The sequence below is a fragment of the Thamnophis sirtalis genome, unplaced genomic scaffold (genome assembly GCF_051295495.1).
Source record: "Thamnophis sirtalis isolate CommonGarterSnake01/CBP01778 unplaced genomic scaffold, rThaSir2_p1.2 scaffold_4, whole genome shotgun sequence".
NCBI classification, from domain to species: Eukaryota; Metazoa; Chordata; class Lepidosauria; order Squamata; family Natricidae; genus Thamnophis; species Thamnophis sirtalis.
This window is the reverse complement of record NW_028261384.1, coordinates 140670184-140687492: the sequence shown is the minus strand read 5'-3', so window position 1 is coordinate 140687492 and position 17309 is coordinate 140670184. Positions and strand designations below refer to the sequence as shown.

The 17309-nt window shown below is 43.9% G+C and overlaps 1 protein-coding gene across 1 annotated transcript in view; it reads right to left on the bottom strand.

Annotated features, from left to right (window-relative positions):
• Nucleotides 1-14443, bottom strand: part of ALOX15B (arachidonate 15-lipoxygenase type B) — a 27646-nt gene extending 13203 nt beyond the window's left edge. Inside the window, exons 1-6 of the mRNA XM_087712122.1 lie at nt 14282-14443; nt 12539-12743; nt 5543-5627; nt 3424-3546; nt 2022-2125; nt 25-197 (exon numbers count right to left, since the gene is read on the bottom strand). Of these exons, the coding sequence (XP_087568248.1) occupies nt 25-197; nt 2022-2125; nt 3424-3546; nt 5543-5627; nt 12539-12743; nt 14282-14443 (852 nt within the window). The remainder of the gene's footprint in view (nt 1-24; nt 198-2021; nt 2126-3423; nt 3547-5542; nt 5628-12538; nt 12744-14281) is intronic.
• Nucleotides 14444-17309: the final 2866 nt, after the last annotated feature.

Here is a 17309-nt window from a genome sequence, read left to right as displayed (position 1 = left end):
CTTTAGTTGTGTTCCACATCTTACCTTCACCTCCTTCTCCAGGGTGGTCTCCAGTCCCAACGATTCAACCACCATCGCTTGAGTCACCGGGAATTTCGCTGGAATCTCTTTGCATCGCTGAATGATCCCAGGACTCGCCCCGTTGAGATATTGATAGCCAAAGAATGCGTCTTCATCCCAATGCTTGCTGACGTATTCTGTGGAGACAGAAATGTCCTTAAAAAGTCAGGTGCAGGACCGGTTTTCGGTAGGTAGGTAGGTAGGTAGGTATTTAGGTAGGTAGGTAGGTAGGTAGGAGATAGATAGATAGATAGATAGATAGATAGATAGATAGATGATAGGTAGGTAGGTAGGTAGGTAGGTAGGTAGGTAGATAGATAGATAGATAGATAGATAGATAGATAGATAGATAGATAGATAGATAGATAGATAGATAGATGGAAGGTAGGTAGGTAGGTAGGTGATAGATAGATAGATAGATAGATAGATAGATAGATAGATAGATAGATAGATAGATAGATAGATGATAGATAGATAATAGGTAGGTAGGTAATAGATAGATAGATAGATAGATAGATAGATAGATAGATAGATAGATAGATAGATAGATAGATAGATAGATAGATAGATAGATTGATAGATTGATAGATTGATAGATTGATAGATTGATAGATTGATAGATTGATAGATTGATAGATTGATAGATTGATAGATTGATAGATTGATAGATTGATAGATTGATAGATTGATAGATAGATGATAGATAGATAGATAGATAGATAGATAGATAGATAGATAGATAGATAGATGTTAGATAGATAATAGGTAGGTAGGTAATAGATGATAGATAGATAGATAGATTAGATAGATAGATAGATAGATAGATAGATAGATAGATAGATAGATAGATAGATAGATAGATGATAGATGATAGATGATAGATGATAGATGATAGATGATAGATGATAGATGATAGATGATAGATGATAGATGATAGATGATAGATGATAGATGATAGATGATAGATGATAGATAGATAGATAGATAGATAGATAGATAGATAGATAGATAGATAGATAGATAGATAGACGATAGATAGATAATAGGTAGGTAGGTAATAGATAGATAGATAGATAGATGATAGATAGATAGATAGATGATAGATAGATAGATGATAGATAGATAGATAGATAGATAGATAGATAGATAGATAGATAGATAGATAGATAGATAGATGATAGATAGATAGATAATAGGTAGGTAGGTAATAGATAGATAGATAGATAGATAGATAGATAGATGATAGATAGATAGATAGATAGATAGATAGATAGATAGATAGATAGATGATAGATAGAAATAGATAGATAGATAGATAGATAGTAGATAGATAGATAGATAGATAGATAGATAGATAGATAGATAGATAGATAGATAGATGTATACATGTATGGAGAGTTCCAAGGGGGAAGAGGGAATGGAGCTATAGAGAGGGAGAGACAGGGGTGGAGCCTGGGCCATCCGTCAGCCCTCAGATGGAGAGTCAACAGCCTCAGGTCTGGAGGTGGCTGATGAGGAAGAGGAGGAACAACTGGGTCCAGTGCCTGATGTGCAGAAGGTAGAGGAGAGGAGAGCAGTGGAAATCTATGGGCTGGTTCTCGGGACGGAGAACCAGCCCATAGCGAACTCCCATCTGGGGATAAAAGGCAGGGGACGGAGATGAATAGATGTGGCAGACAACTATTCATCTCCCTGTTGGTCCACCATTGATAGTCTGGACTTCCAAAATCCTGCCTGGAAATTATCAGAATTCTTCTTGGAATCTGCAGCGGTTGCCGACACGAGCAAACCAGCAGTAACGGCTGCCAAAACTCACCCCTGAGGTAGTCCTCAACTTACGACCACAGCTGAGTTCAAAATTTATGTTGCTCAGGGAGGCATTTGTTAAGTGAATTTTGACCCATTTTACAACCTTTCTTGCCATACCTAATACGTGAATCACCGCGGTTGTTAAGACTGACCTGAGGTTGGGGTCCGATAAAACCAAAAAGCCCTCCGGATGTCAGCCAATTTTTTCCAGGATCCCTTGAGGTTCAACAGACCTTTCAGCTTCAACTCGATTTCCCTGGCATTGAAAAAGGGAGGACAAATTTAAGAAAAGCCAACGAGAACATAGAATAACAGGGTCTAATAATGGATAAAGGGCTTGGGGAGGAAAATGGAACTTCGACGTTATACATGTTGACGGCATCAAGATTATTTTGTGGCCAAAAGCTGGAAGGACACTGTGATTCCGACAAGGGATGAAAGGCTGCAAGAGTTGATGGAATTAGCGAAGATGTCTAAATCGACTCCTTTGATTGAAAAGAAGAAGACAATTCATTTGATTTCTATTGGGAAACCACTTCTGGACTTTGTGCTCGAGGTGCGGAAAACTTTGATTTCCATTGAAATAAGACAATTAATTTTTTTTTCTATTTGGAAACCACTTCTGGACTTCATGCTCGAGGTGGGGAAAACTTTGATTTCCATTGCTTTGATGAAAGAAAATAAGACAATTAATTTTGTTTCTACTTGGAAATCACATCTGGACTTCAGGCTCGAGGTGGGGAAAACTTTGATTTCCATTGCTTTGATTAAAGAAAAGAAGACAATTAATTTTTTTTTCTACTTGGAAACCACTTCTGTACTTCATGCTCGAGGTGGGGAAAACTTTGATTTCCATTGCTTTGATTAAAGAAAAGAAGACAATTAATTTTGTTTCTACTTGGAAACCACTTCTGGACTTCATGCTCGAGGTGGGGAAAACTTTGATTTCCATTGCTTTGATTAAAAAAAAAAAGAAAACAATTAATTTTATTTTTTCTACTTGGAAACTACTTCTGGACTTCATGCTCGAGGTGGGGAAAACTTTGATTTTCATTGCTTCGATTAAAAAAAAAAGAAGACAATTTTATTTTTTCTACTTGGAAACTACTTCTGGACTTTGTGCTCGAGGTGGGGAAAACTTTGATTTCCATTGCTTTGATTAAAAAAAAAGAAGACAATTAATCCTGTTTCTACTTGGAAACCACTTGTGGACTTAGTGCTCGAAGTGGTGGGGAAATGAAAAAATATCCATTCCACCGTACATTTTTCCCTCTTCCCCTTTTCTTCCCCAATCTTCCCTTTATTTTCATTTTTCCCTTCATATTTTTATATTTTATGTTCTGATCAACTAATAAAAATTTCGAACCGAATAAAAAGAACATAGAGCGACGGGGCTGGAAAGGGACCTCAGAGGTCATCTAGCCCCGCCCTCTCTGTAGTGATTTTACAGCAACTTGTGGAAAAAAAACGCAAACAGAACGGGAATATTTTTTTCCCCGTCAATAATGAAGTTAATTCTTGGATTCTCCTCCTGATTGTTCCCATTTTACATACGCCGTTTTCAGAAGGACTCGGAAGGAGCAGGATTTGATGCTGGAATATTGATCGCTCAGGTGTAACTGGTCCACCGAATCGGCGTCTAGACATTTGGGCCATCCAGGTTGATAATCTTTATATCTGTAGCAAAAAAAGAAAAAAGAAAAAAGACACCGGAAAGAGTTGCTTAATTGTTGCTGTTAATTATTTATTTATCTCTTTCCATCAAGCATGAATTAGATGACAGATCTAAGTACAAGCATGAAATTTGAAATTTAATAAAAATTTGTGTGCCGCCCACTCCCTTGGGACTCTGGGCGGCTTACAGACAAGATAAAAAGCATTTAAAAAAAAATTAAAGGTAAAAATACAGTTGTTAAAATTGCACACCATCCATTCTATCTAAGTGGGGGCTGGACATTGATCAACAGCCCCAGGCCTGCCAGAACAGCCACGTCTTGGTGGCTTTTCAGAAGGCCGGGAGAGTGGTAAGGGTCCGGATCTCTACGGGTAGATCGTTCCACAGAATCGGCGCAGCTACAGAGAAGGCCCTCCCCCGGGGGGCCGCCAGCCGGCATTGTCCAGTCGACGGCACCCGGAGGAGGCCCAACCTGTAACGATTATGAGCTACGTGAAATGGATATGAATTCAAGGGAGCATTAGGAGAAGAACGGCAGCAGTGGTGGGTTCCAGATCCCGTCGCAACCGGTATGCGCACGCCTCCACCCTGAGACACCCAGCTGTTCGGTGGAGGTCACACAGGCCCCGCACGCTGTGCGTGTGTGCGCAATTGGCCCCTTTGCATTAAAAAGCGGTAAGGAATGTGGGCGGGCAAATGGGCTAAACGAGTCACTATTCCCAGCTCCCACCGGTACACCTGTACCGGGACGTACCGGCTGAAACCCACCGCTTCTCCCAGCTACCATTGGTACACCTGTACTGGGACATACCGGCGTGGACTGAAGGCACGCTGGTGCGCTTATGCACGCCCCTTAACGACCTCTGAGGAATGGGGTGAGGTCAACGGTAGACAGCCTAAGGTTGAAGTTTTGGGGGTTCGGGGAAGAAACCCCCATGTCAGGTAATGCATTGACAACTGATGCAGAAGTCGTCTTTTCTGCAATCAAGTTTGGAGCAGTGTGTCACAGGCTTGTCTCTATCGTGTGCTCCTGTGTTGTTGTGGTGGTTGAAGCTGAAGTAGTCATTGACAGGTAGGAGACTGTAGTAAGATCATTTTATGTACTACGCTTAGGTCGGAGCGAAGACGGAGAAGTTCTGAGTTGTCTAAGCCCACAATTTCAAGCGTGGCGGCATAGGATATTCTGTCACCACTGCCACACACCTCAAGAAATCCGTGACCCGTCAAAACCGCGTTCCACAAAAGCACGGTCGACAAAAGCGCGTATGTGACGTCATCACAGCGCGACGAAAAAGATCAAAAAATTGAAATAAAAATTAAATTACAGCAAGCCGATGCACATAAAGGTAAGGGTTAGGGTTAGGGTTAGGGTTAGGGTTAGGGTTAGGGTTAGGTTAAGGGTTAGGTTTAGGTTTAGAGCGTTAGCGTTACGTTTAGCATTAGGTTAAGGGTTAGCGTTAGGTTTTTCGTTAGGTTAAGGGTTAGGTTTAGGGTTAGGTTTAGGGTTAGGTTAAGGGTTAGGTTTAGGGTTAGGTTTAGGGTTAGGTTTGGGGGGGTTAGGGTAAGGTTTTTGCTTTATTTTTACATTTTTCAATCTTTTTTGTCGCGCTGTGATGACATCACATACGTGCTTTTGTCGACCACGCTTTTGTCTACCACGGTTTTGTGGTGGAACCAAGAAATCTCTTTGGCTGGGAAAACTGCTTTAGGGAGTGTTTTGAAGAGACAGAAAGAACAAACGAAGGCGTTTTTTGCAAATTAAGCCTGGCGTAAATGTGTAAATATGTGTGTTGAGACTCGGCGACGGAACAATTAGATTCCCTGGATAATTTTTACCGAGGGGAAAACGATCAGGATTTCAAAACATTCCCAGGGGGGCCTGCAAATTGTTTGCGATCTGGATACAGGAAGGAGCGCTTTGCATTTATGTGTGAAAATTCACATCCTTGTTGTCCCCATTTACACCTGGCCATTAGCATTTCAGGTCGGCTGACTCACCTGTAGGCTTCCTGTTTTGCTAGCAGCTCGTACCTGCGATGTTCTGAAAGCAATTGGCTGCCTGCGTCCACGTAAGCGATTTTAGCTGCAAAAAAGAAACGGGGAGTTAAAAATTGGAATTATTTGTAATTCGTCTGCTTTGGTTGCCCTGCCTTCTGCCCCTGCTAACGAAGGAAGAGAAGATCAAAAACCTTCCTTTCACATTCAAGGAATAACGGGGGACTGTAAAATATAGGTGGCGCTTCATTTAGCGACTGCTGGAAGTGACGACGGCCCTGAAAATGTCTTATGGCCGTTTTCCCACACTTAACGACCATTGCAGTCTCCTTGGGGTGTGTGTGTCACGTGATCAAATGTGTGGCAACAGACTCGTACTTATGACGGTTGCAGTCTCCCAGGGTTGTCTCATCTCCTTTGGCGAGCTTCTCACAAGCAAAGTCAGATTCACTTAGCAACCTTGTTACTAGCTAAAGTGATTTGCTTAAGAAAGGTGCAAAATAAAGGTCGTCAAACGGGGCAAAACTCACTTAACAAATGTAGCAACGTAACTTTTGAGCTCATTTGTGGTCGTAAGTCGGGGATTACTTGAAACTGGGACCCAGAGGTACGCAGCTGCGTACCTCTTAAATCTTCCCAATCATTTCACGCTTTTGAATTGCTTCTTTCAATGACCCCGTTATCCCTTGTGGGGTGGAGTCTTGGGCAATTAGCAGTTCGATTTATATACCGCTTCAATTGAATGGAGCTGAGTGTTTTCCTGGCCGGATGCCCTTCCCTGTTGCAAGTATGGAGTTTTGTTCGGCAGATCTATTCTCAGTGTGCCCAGAGAGAGAAATATCTGCCTCTACCTAGGATCGAACTCTTGATTGTGAGGCGAGAGTGCTACCTCTAGGCCACCCCACCACTCCTTTTGAAATAGCTGTCACCGAAGGCGGAAATTCCACGGGGAAAGCTTTCCGGTTTTCTCAGAGAAGCCTTTGAGAGTTAGCGTCAATTGGCTGTCCTCATCCTATTTCTTCGGCTAAATTCATTTTATTTGAAATTGGGTTGGGCATCTCATAGCTGTCAAGGATCCCAACAGTGAAATCGGTGGGTGGCTGGACAAATTTAACAAATCAAATCATAAATGTGTCCATCAGAGAGACGAAATTATAACTGCGAATACCTGCCTGTCGGAATGCAGAAGCTGGAGGCAATTCAAGGATACTTAAGCCCAAATTGTTTTTTAGGTCAGCACAAACTCTAGAAGTTCCAGTTTTTCATTTCCTAATAAATCATCCCTGGGTTTTGTAACTATTTTTACCTACTTTGGAAAGTGTGTCAAACGGAGTCGGACAATACTGTGAAGCGGTTGAACCATCCCTGTTCATTATAAATCACTGTTGTTGTTTTTTCAAACTTGGCAACTTGAAGTTGTGTGGACTTCAACTCCCAGAATTCTCCAGCCAGCAAGCTGAATCCTGGGAGTTGAAGTCCACACCTACCTTGAGAAAGACTGAATTATATGCAGTTCCTCATTGAATATTGACTGAAGCTTCTGTGGACCTCACTCTATTGCGATATTCCCCAAGCTTGGCAAAAAAAAAGGAAGTCCACTCATCTTCAAGCGGAACTTCTTCTGAACTTCCATCTTCAGTTCTAGGAATTGAAATTCATCCATCTTCAAGGTGAAGTCCACCATCTTCAAGGTGAAGTCCACCCATCTTCAGTTCTGGGATTTGAAGTCCACCCATTTTCAAGATGAAGTCCACCCTCTTCAAGATGAAGTCCGCTCATCTTTAGTTCTGGGAATTGAAGTCCACCCTCTTCAAGTTGAAGTCCACCCATCTTCAGTTTTGGGAATTGAAGTCCACTGATCTTCAAGCTAAAGTCTATTAATTTAATTCTTGGAATTAAAGTCCACTCATCTTCAGTTCTAGGAGCTGAAGACCATCCATCTTCAAGGTGAAGTCCTGCCATCTTCAATTTGGAGAATTGAAGTCCACCATCTTCAAGGTGAAGTCCACCCAACTTCAGTTTTGGGAATTGAAGTCCACCAATCTTCAAGCTGAAGTCTATTCATTTAATTCTTGGAATTAAAGTCCACTCATCTTCACTTCTAGGAGCTGAAGACCATCCATCTTCAAGGTGAAGTCCTGCCATCTTCAATTTGGAGAATTGAAGTCCACCCTCTTCAAGGTGAAGTCCGCTCATCTTCAGTTCTGGGAATTAAAGTCCACCAATCTTCAAGGTGAAGTCCTGCCATCTTAAATTTGGAGAATTGAAGTCCACCATCTTCAAGGTGAAGTCCACCCAACTTCAGTTCTGGGAATTGAAGTCCACCCATTTTCAAGGTGAAGTCCACCCATCTTCAGTTTTGGGAATTGAAGTCCACCGATCTTCAAGCTGAAGTCTATTCATTTAATTCTTGGAATTAAAGTCCACTCATCTTCACTTCTAGGAGCTGAAGACCATCCATCTTCAAGGTGAAGTCCTGCCATCTTCAATTTGGAGAATTGAAGTCCACCATCTTCAAGGTGAAGTCCACCCAACTTCAGTTTTGGGAATTGAAGCCCACCAATCTTCAAGCTGAAGTCTATTCATTTAATTCTTGGAATTAAAGTCCACTCATCTTCACTTCTAGGAGCTGAAGACCATCCATCTTCAAGGTGAAGTCCTGCCATCTTCAATTTGGAGAATTGAAGTCCACCCTCTTCAAGGTGAAGTCCGCTCATCTTCAGTTCTGGGAATTGAAGTCCACCAATCTTCAAGGTGAAGTCCTGCCATCTTCAATTTGGAGAATTGAAGTCCACCATCTTCAAGGTGAAGTCCACCCAACTTCAGTTCTGGGAATTGAAGTCCACCCATTTTCAAGGTGAAGTCCACCCATCTTCAGTTTTTGGAATTGAAGTCCACCGATCTTCAAGATGAAGCCTATTCATTTAATTCTTGGAATTAAAGTCCACTCATCTTCACTTCTAGGAGCTGAAGACCATCCATCTTCAAGGTGAAGTCCTGCCATCTTAAATTTGGAGAATTGAAGTCCACCATCTTCAAGGTGAAGTCCACCCAACTTCAGTTTTGGGAATTGAAGCCCACCAATCTTCAAGCTGAAGTCTATTCATTTAATTCTTGGAATTAAAGTCCACTCATCTTCACTTCTAGGAGCTGAAGACCATCCATCTTCAAGGTGAAGTCCTGCCATCTTCAATTTGGAGAATTGAAGTCCACCCTCTTCAAGGTGAAGTCCGCTCATCTTCAGTTCTGGGAATTGAAGTCCACCAATCTTCAAGGTGAAGTCCTGCCATCTTCAATTTGGAGAATTGAAGTCCACCATCTTCAAGGTGAAGTCCACCCAACTTCAGTTCTGGGAATTGAAGTCCACCCATTTTCAAGGTGAAGTCCACCCATCTTCAGTTTTTGGAATTGAAGTCCACCGATCTTCAAGATGAAGCCTATTCATTTAATTATTGGAATTAAAGTCCACTCATCTTCACTTCTAGGAGCTGAAGACCATCCATCTTCAAGGTGAAGTCCTGCCATCTTCAATTTGGAGAATTGAAGTCCACCCTCTTCAAGGTGAAGTCCGCTCATCTTCAGTTCTGGGAATTGAAGTCCACCAATCTTCAAGGTGAAGTCCTGCCATCTTAAATTTGGAGAATTGAAGTCCACCATCTTCAAGGTGAAGTCCACCCAACTTCAGTTCTGGGAATTGAAGTCCACCCATTTTCAAGGTGAAGTCCACCCATCTTCAGTTTTGGGAATTGAAGTCCACCGATCTTCAAGCTGAAGTCTATTCATTTAATTCTTGGAATTAAAGTCCACTCATCTTCACTTCTAGGAGCTGAAGACCATCCATCTTCAAGGTGAAGTCCTGCCATCTTCAATTTGGAGAATTGAAGTCCACCATCTTCAAGGTGAAGTCCACCCAACTTCAGTTTTGGGAATTGAAGCCCACCAATCTTCAAGCTGAAGTCTATTCATTTAATTCTTGGAATTAAAGTCCACTCATCTTCACTTCTAGGAGCTGAAGACCATCCATCTTCAAGGTGAAGTCCTGCCATCTTCAATTTGGAGAATTGAAGTCCACCCTCTTCAAGGTGAAGTCCGCTCATCTTCAGTTCTGGGAATTGAAGTCCACCAATCTTCAAGGTGAAGTCCTGCCATCTTCAATTTGGAGAATTGAAGTCCACCATCTTCAAGGTGAAGTCCACCCAACTTCAGTTCTGGGAATTGAAGTCCACCCATTTTCAAGGTGAAGTCCACCCATCTTCAGTTTTTGGAATTGAAGTCCACCGATCTTCAAGATGAAGCCTATTCATTTAATTCTTGGAATTAAAGTCCACTCATCTTCACTTCTAGGAGCTGAAGACCATCCATCTTCAAGGTGAAGTCCTGCCATCTTAAATTTGGAGAATTGAAGTCCACCATCTTCAAGGTGAAGTCCACCCAACTTCAGTTTTGGGAATTGAAGCCCACCAATCTTCAAGCTGAAGTCTATTCATTTAATTCTTGGAATTAAAGTCCACTCATCTTCACTTCTAGGAGCTGAAGACCATCCATCTTCAAGGTGAAGTCCTGCCATCTTCAATTTGGAGAATTGAAGTCCACCCTCTTCAAGGTGAAGTCCGCTCATCTTCAGTTCTGGGAATTGAAGTCCACCAATCTTCAAGGTGAAGTCCTGCCATCTTCAATTTGGAGAATTGAAGTCCACCATCTTCAAGGTGAAGTCCACCCAACTTCAGTTCTGGGAATTGAAGTCCACCCATTTTCAAGGTGAAGTCCACCCATCTTCAGTTTTTGGAATTGAAGTCCACCGATCTTCAAGATGAAGCCTATTCATTTAATTATTGGAATTAAAGTCCACTCATCTTCACTTCTAGGAGCTGAAGACCATCCATCTTCAAGGTGAAGTCCTGCCATCTTCAATTTGGAGAATTGAAGTCCACCCTCTTCAAGGTGAAGTCCGCTCATCTTCAGTTCTGGGAATTGAAGTCCACCAATCTTCAAGGTGAAGTCCTGCCATCTTAAATTTGGAGAATTGAAGTCCACCATCTTCAAGGTGAAGTCCACCCAACTTCAGTTCTGGGAATTGAAGTCCACCCATTTTCAAGGTGAAGTCCACCCATCTTCAGTTTTGGGAATTGAAGTCCACCGATCTTCAAGCTGAAGTCTATTCATTTAATTCTTGGAATTAAAGTCCACTCATCTTCACTTCTAGGAGCTGAAGACCATCCATCTTCAAGGTGAAGTCCTGCCATCTTCAATTTGGAGAATTGAAGTCCACCATCTTCAAGGTGAAGTCCACCCAACTTCAGTTTTGGGAATTGAAGCCCACCAATCTTCAAGCTGAAGTCTATTCATTTAATTCTTGGAATTAAAGTCCACTCATCTTCACTTCTAGGGGGCTGAAGACCATCCATCTTCAAGGTGAAGTCCTGCCATCTTCAATTTGGAGAATTGAAGTCCACCCTCTTCAAGGTGAAGTCCGCTCATCTTCAGTTCTGGGAATTGAAGTCCACCAATCTTCAAGGTGAAGTCCTGCCATCTTCAATTTGGAGAATTGAAGTCCACCATCTTCAAGGTGAAGTCCACCCAACTTCAGTTCTGGGAATTGAAGTCCACCCATTTTCAAGGTGAAGTCCACCCATCTTCAGTTTTTGGAATTGAAGTCCACCGATCTTCAAGATGAAGCCTATTCATTTAATTCTTGGAATTAAAGTCCACTCATCTTCACTTCTAGGAGCTGAAGACCATCCATCTTCAAGGTGAAGTCCTGCCATCTTAAATTTGGAGAATTGAAGTCCACCATCTTCAAGGTGAAGTCCACCCAACTTCAGTTTTGGGAATTGAAGCCCACCAATCTTCAAGCTGAAGTCTATTCATTTAATTCTTGGAATTAAAGTCCACTCATCTTCACTTCTAGGAGCTGAAGACCATCCATCTTCAAGGTGAAGTCCTGCCATCTTCAATTTGGAGAATTGAAGTCCACCCTCTTCAAGGTGAAGTCCGCTCATCTTCAGTTCTGGGAATTGAAGTCCACCAATCTTCAAGGTGAAGTCCTGCCATCTTCAATTTGGAGAATTGAAGTCCACCATCTTCAAGGTGAAGTCCACCCAACTTCAGTTCTGGGAATTGAAGTCCACCCATTTTCAAGGTGAAGTCCACCCATCTTCAGTTTTTGGAATTGAAGTCCACCGATCTTCAAGATGAAGCCTATTCATTTAATTCTTGGAATTAAAGTCCACTCATCTTCACTTCTAGGAGCTGAAGACCATCCATCTTCAAGGTGAAGTCCTGCCATCTTCAATTTGGAGAATTGAAGTCCACCCTCTTCAAGGTGAAGTCCACTCATCTTCAGTTCTAGGAGCTGAAGACCATCCATCTTCAAGGTGAAGTCCTGCCCATCTTCAATTTGGAGAATTGAAGTCCACCATCTTCAAGGTGAAGTCCATCCAACTTCAGTTCTGGGAATTGAAGTCCACCGATCTTCAAGCTAAAGTCTATTCATTTAATTCTTGGAATTAAAGTCCACTCATCTTCAGTTCTAGGAGCTGAAGACCATCCATCTTCAAGGTGAAGTCCACTCATCTTCAGTTCTGGGAATTGAAGTCCACCATCTTCAATGTGAAGTCCGCTCATCTTCAGTTCTGGAAACCGAAGTTCACCCATCTTGAAGCTGAAGTCCACCCATCTTCAGTTCTGGGAATTGAAGTCCACTCATCTTCAGTTCCAGGAGCTGAAGACCATCCATCTCCAAGGCACCTTCGATTCTGGGAATTGAAGCCCATCAACTTCAAGGTGAAATCCACTCATCTTCAGTTGTGGGAATTGAAGTCCACTGATCTTCAGCCTAAAGTCCATTTCTGGGAATTGAAGTTCACCATCTTCAAGGTGAAATCCACCCATCTTCAATTCTGGGTGTTGAAGTCCACCCATCTTTAACCTGCCAAACTATGAGAAAGAATGCTCAAGGGCTTCCTTCCAGAAGCTTCATAGAAGGTGGGAAGGACTCACCTGTCCCTTCTCGGAGTTCAAGGGTGCGGTAACCCAGGATCCATCGGTAGCAAGGGAAACGGTGGGTCTGCCCCCCGGGGGTCTCCACTTCGATGTAGCTGCAGTTCCAGTTGGAGGGAGGGAAGAATCCGTACGGCTCCTTATGAAGACGGACCAACAGGAGGTTCCCCAACTCCACCTGGGTTTCCACCACGAATTCCTCTACCTGCGAAGACGAAGAGGAGAGTTTAAGTGCACCTGGACTACAATTCCCATCCATTCCCATCAGTGGTGGGATTCAAAAGTTTTTACTACCAGTTCTGTGGGTGTGGCTTGGTGAGTGTGGTGTGGCTTGGTGGGCATGGCAGGGGAAGGATACTGTAAAATCTCCATTCCCTTCCCACTACAGGGGAAGGATACTGCAAAATCCCCAATCCCTTCCCAATCCAGGGGAAGGATACTGCAAAATTCCCATTCCTTTCCCACTCCAGGGGAAGGATACTGCAAAATCTCCCCTTCCCACTCCAGTAGAAGGATACTGCAAAATCTCCATTCCCTTCCCACTACAGGGGAAGGATACTGCAAAATCCCCATTCCCTTCCCACTACAGGGGAAGGATACTGCAAAATCCCCATTCGCTTCCCACTCCAGGGGAAGGATACTGCAAAATCCCCATTCGCTTCCCACTCCAGGGGAAGGATACTCCAAAATCTCCCCTTCCCACTCCAGTAGAAGGATACTGCAAAATCCCCAATCCCTTCCCACTCCAGGGGAAGGATACTGCAAAATTCCCATTCCTTTCCCACTCCAGTAGAAGGATACTGCAAAATCTCCATTCCCTTCCCACTACAGGGGAAGGATACTGCAAAATCTCCATTCCCTTCCCACTACAGGGGAAGGATACGGCAAAATCCCCATTCGCTTCCCACTCCAGGGGAAGGATACTGCAAAATCTCCCCTTCCCACTCCAGTAGAAGGATACTGCAAAATCTCCATTCCCTTCCCACGCCAGGGGAAGGATACTGCAAAATCCCCATTCCCTCTCCACTCCAGGGAAAGGATACTGCAAAATCCCCATTCCCTTCCCAATAGCCGGCGTTGCCCGGGTATTTATTTATAGGGGGGGGGGAAATATCCGGAGCGAGCATAATTTCTAATGCTGGATTTTCCAGAGGGAGCCCCCTTGTGGAGTACTGTGAAGCTGTTATCACAGCAACTCCGCTGTGTTGTACAGTCGAAGCCATTTTACAGCAGTACAGTAGAAGCCATTTTACGGCACAACAGGCTGTACCTTAACTGAACATCCCCCCCCCATGTGGTGTTAGGTGTGTCTTACTCCCACAGTATTTGTTTCCAGGGAGCAAGTCATCTGTGTACCAAGTTTGATTGAAATTGCTCCAGGCGCTCCAGAGTTATGCTGGAACCCACACACACAGAGACACACCCACAGCCATTGATGTAAATAGAAATAATCATGATAATAAAGCCGTCTTTCTCAACTTTGGTGGTTTGAAGATGGGCAGACTTCAACTCCTCTGGGGAATTATGGGAGGTGAAGTCCCACACATCTTCCCAAGGTTGAGAAACATTGAGATAAAGCATTTTCTTTCTTGCCATCCAGGTTGGCAAAGGATGATCTTAATCTCTTCCTCCGGGAGATTTCCCTGCCAGCCTGCCGGAAGGTGGCAGAGGATGATGGGAGCTGTAGTAACAGCTGGAGGCTCCCAGGCGGTTCCTCCCCTTGGTCAACAACCCAGCACTTACTTCTCCTGGAGAGAAATCTTTGCCGAATTTATCCAGGTGGAACTTGGGCGTCTCCCCGTGAGCGCCCACCAAGGAGACGGAGACGGTGTCCATGGTGCCCCCAAAGAGATAGTTGCCGGTGGCCACACGGATTTTGTAGGTGGCGGAGGGGACGACTGCCATGCTGGCCGGTGACCCTGATGGAGATAGATAGATAGATAGATAGATAGATAGATAGATAGATAGATAGATAGATAGATAGATAGATAGATAGATAGACAAACAAACAAAGACAGAGAGATAGAAAGAGGTGGAGGAGGAAGGAAGGAAGGAAGGAAGGAAGGAAGGAAAAGAGGGAGGAGAAAGAAAGAGAGGGGGGTTGGAGAAGGAAGGAAGGAAAGTAGGAAGGGGGAAAGAGAGAGAGAGAAAGAAAGGAGAGGGAGAGGAATAAATAAATAAATAAGCGAATAAATGAATGAATTAATTAATTAATTAAATGAGGGAGGGAGGGAGGGAGGAAGGAAGAGAAAGGAGGGAGGGAGGAGAAAGAAAGGGGAGGGAGAGGAAAGAATGAATGAATGAATGAATGAATGAATGAATAAAAATTAAATGTGGGAGGGAGGGAGGAAGGAAGAAGGGAGGGAGGGAGGAAGGAAAGAAAGAAGAAAGGGAAAGGGAGGGATGAGAAAGAAAGAAATAGAATGAAAGGGGAGATGAAAGAATGAATGAAGGAATGAAGGAATGAAGGAATGAATGAATAAAAATTAAATGAGGCAGGGAGGGAGGAGAAAGGAAGAAAGAAAGAAAGAAGGAAAGAAAGAAGGAAAGAAAGAAGGAAAGAAAGAAGGAAAGAAAGAAGGAAAGAAAGAAGGAAAGAAAGAAGGAAAGAAAGAAAGAAAGTGGAGGAGAGGAAAGAATAAATAAATAAATAAATAAAATGAGGTAGGGAGGGCGGAAGAAGTGGGGAGGAAGAAATAGAAGGGAAGGAAGGAGGGAGGTGAAAGAAGGAAGGAAGGAAGGAAGGAAGGAAGGAAGGATGGGAGGGAGTGAGGAAAGGAAGGAAAGAAAGAAGGAAAGAAAGAAAGAAAGTGGAGGAGAGGAAAGAATAAATAAATAAATAAATAAAATGAGGTAGGGAGGGCGGAAGAAGTGGGGAGGAAGAAATAGAAGGGAAGGAAGGAGGGAGGCGAAAGAAGGAAGGAAGGAAGGAAGGAAGGAAGGAAGGATGGGAGGGAGTGAGGAAAGGAAGGAGGAAGAAAGGAGGAAGGAAGGAAGGAAGGAAGGAAGAAAGAAAGAAAGAAAGAAAGAAAGAAAAAGAGAAAAGAAAAATCAGCACCAAGTTCAGCTCCTGGAATTTGTCCCTCCGAGCCAAAGAACCGGTCTGTTCACCTGTCACTCAGCCTCCGGTGGGGGGAGACGAAGCCGAACGAGACCAGACGGCGGTGGGCCGGAGGCTGTTCGCAGAGGCCCACCCTCTCCTTCCCCCCACTTCTAAACCTCCCGTGGCTGCTGCCCGGCACCCAGGAATGGCCACGGCACAAGGCGAAGGCAACCGGCCGAATGCGGGAAGAGCCCAGGTGCCAGCCTTGCTAGGAGACAGTTAAGCACTTCCTCCAATGTGCAGTCATCCAGGCAGGAGGGAGCCCTGGAGGTCATTTAGTCCAACCCTCTTCCTCCGTGCCTGATTTGCAGGGACGGAAGTGAGCTCCGACTGATTGAGTGACTCGCCTCAAGGATTTGCTAGTGTCTGCCTTCACACGGGGCAGCCGGAGATTCCTTTTCCTACTATCCTCGACTTACGACCACCGTTTCCGTGGCTAAATGAGACGGTTGTTAAGTGAGCCCGCCTGATTGTATGACCTCTTTTGCTGTCGGGGTTCAGTGAGCCGCGTGGTTAAGAGTCACCAGGTGGGGGAGACAAGCGACATAAAACACTGAATCCATTTTTTAACAAATCGAATTATCCAGTCGTAAAGTGAATCCAGCTTCCGGCATTGATTTTGCATGAGAGAAACCGAGTGAGAGGGTCATAAACCATGGTAGCATGGTTGTAAGTGTGAGGACTGCGAGTAAGCCACCCCTCTCAATGAGATTAAACCTTTGAATGGACACTAAAGGAATGGTTATACGTGCGAGGACTATCAATATGAAATTATCTAAATTCCTTAGCAATTTTTCGCCCTTCTTTCCAAAATGAGACATAACCAATCCTTCCCACAACAGGTAGTCCTCAACTTACGACATCAATGGACCCCTTCCATTTCCATCGCTAAGCGAGACAGCTGTTAAGTGAGCTTTGCCTCATTTTACGACCTTCCTTGCCACAGTTGCTAAATGTGAATCCCTGCTATTAAGTGAGGAACACGGTCGTTAAGTGAATCGGGCTTCCCCTGTTGACTTGGCCCGTCAGAAGGTCGCAAAAGGGGACCAAGGGGAGATGTCATAAATACGATCTTGTTGCCACATGCCTGAATTTCATTCTACATAACCACGGGTATCGTGGCAACGGTCTTAAGTGTGAGGAAGGATCCTAAGTCTCTTTTTCAAGGCCATTGCAACTTCTAACCGTCACTGAGGCAGTGGTTGTAAGTCCAGGACGAATTCTAATGTTCAATTTACCCCTGTTTTTGGATACTTTCTGCGGATAATCCAATCGCAATAATTCTGGATTATTGGCGTGGATTTGGCTGGAACAGAGAACGCAGAGAAAGCATGATTTCTGTCAACTTTGATTCATGGTTAAGACAGTCGCAGACATACGCCACTCAGTCTGTCGAATCAGGGTTTGCAACAATTTTGAGATGGGTGGATTAAAGAGGTGGGTTCCTACTGGTTCGCACCGGTTCGGTAGAACCGGTTCATCAAATCTACCGAACCGGTTAGAAGAGGTTCCACCAGTGGACCCGGAAAGCAGGCCACACCTACAGAAGAGGTTCCAAAAAATTTTGAAACCCACCACTGGGTGGACTTCAACTCCCAGAATTCCTCACCTGGCAACGAGCAGAGGGTTGGGCCCACAAGTGGTATTCAGCCGGTTCGGATGGGTCTG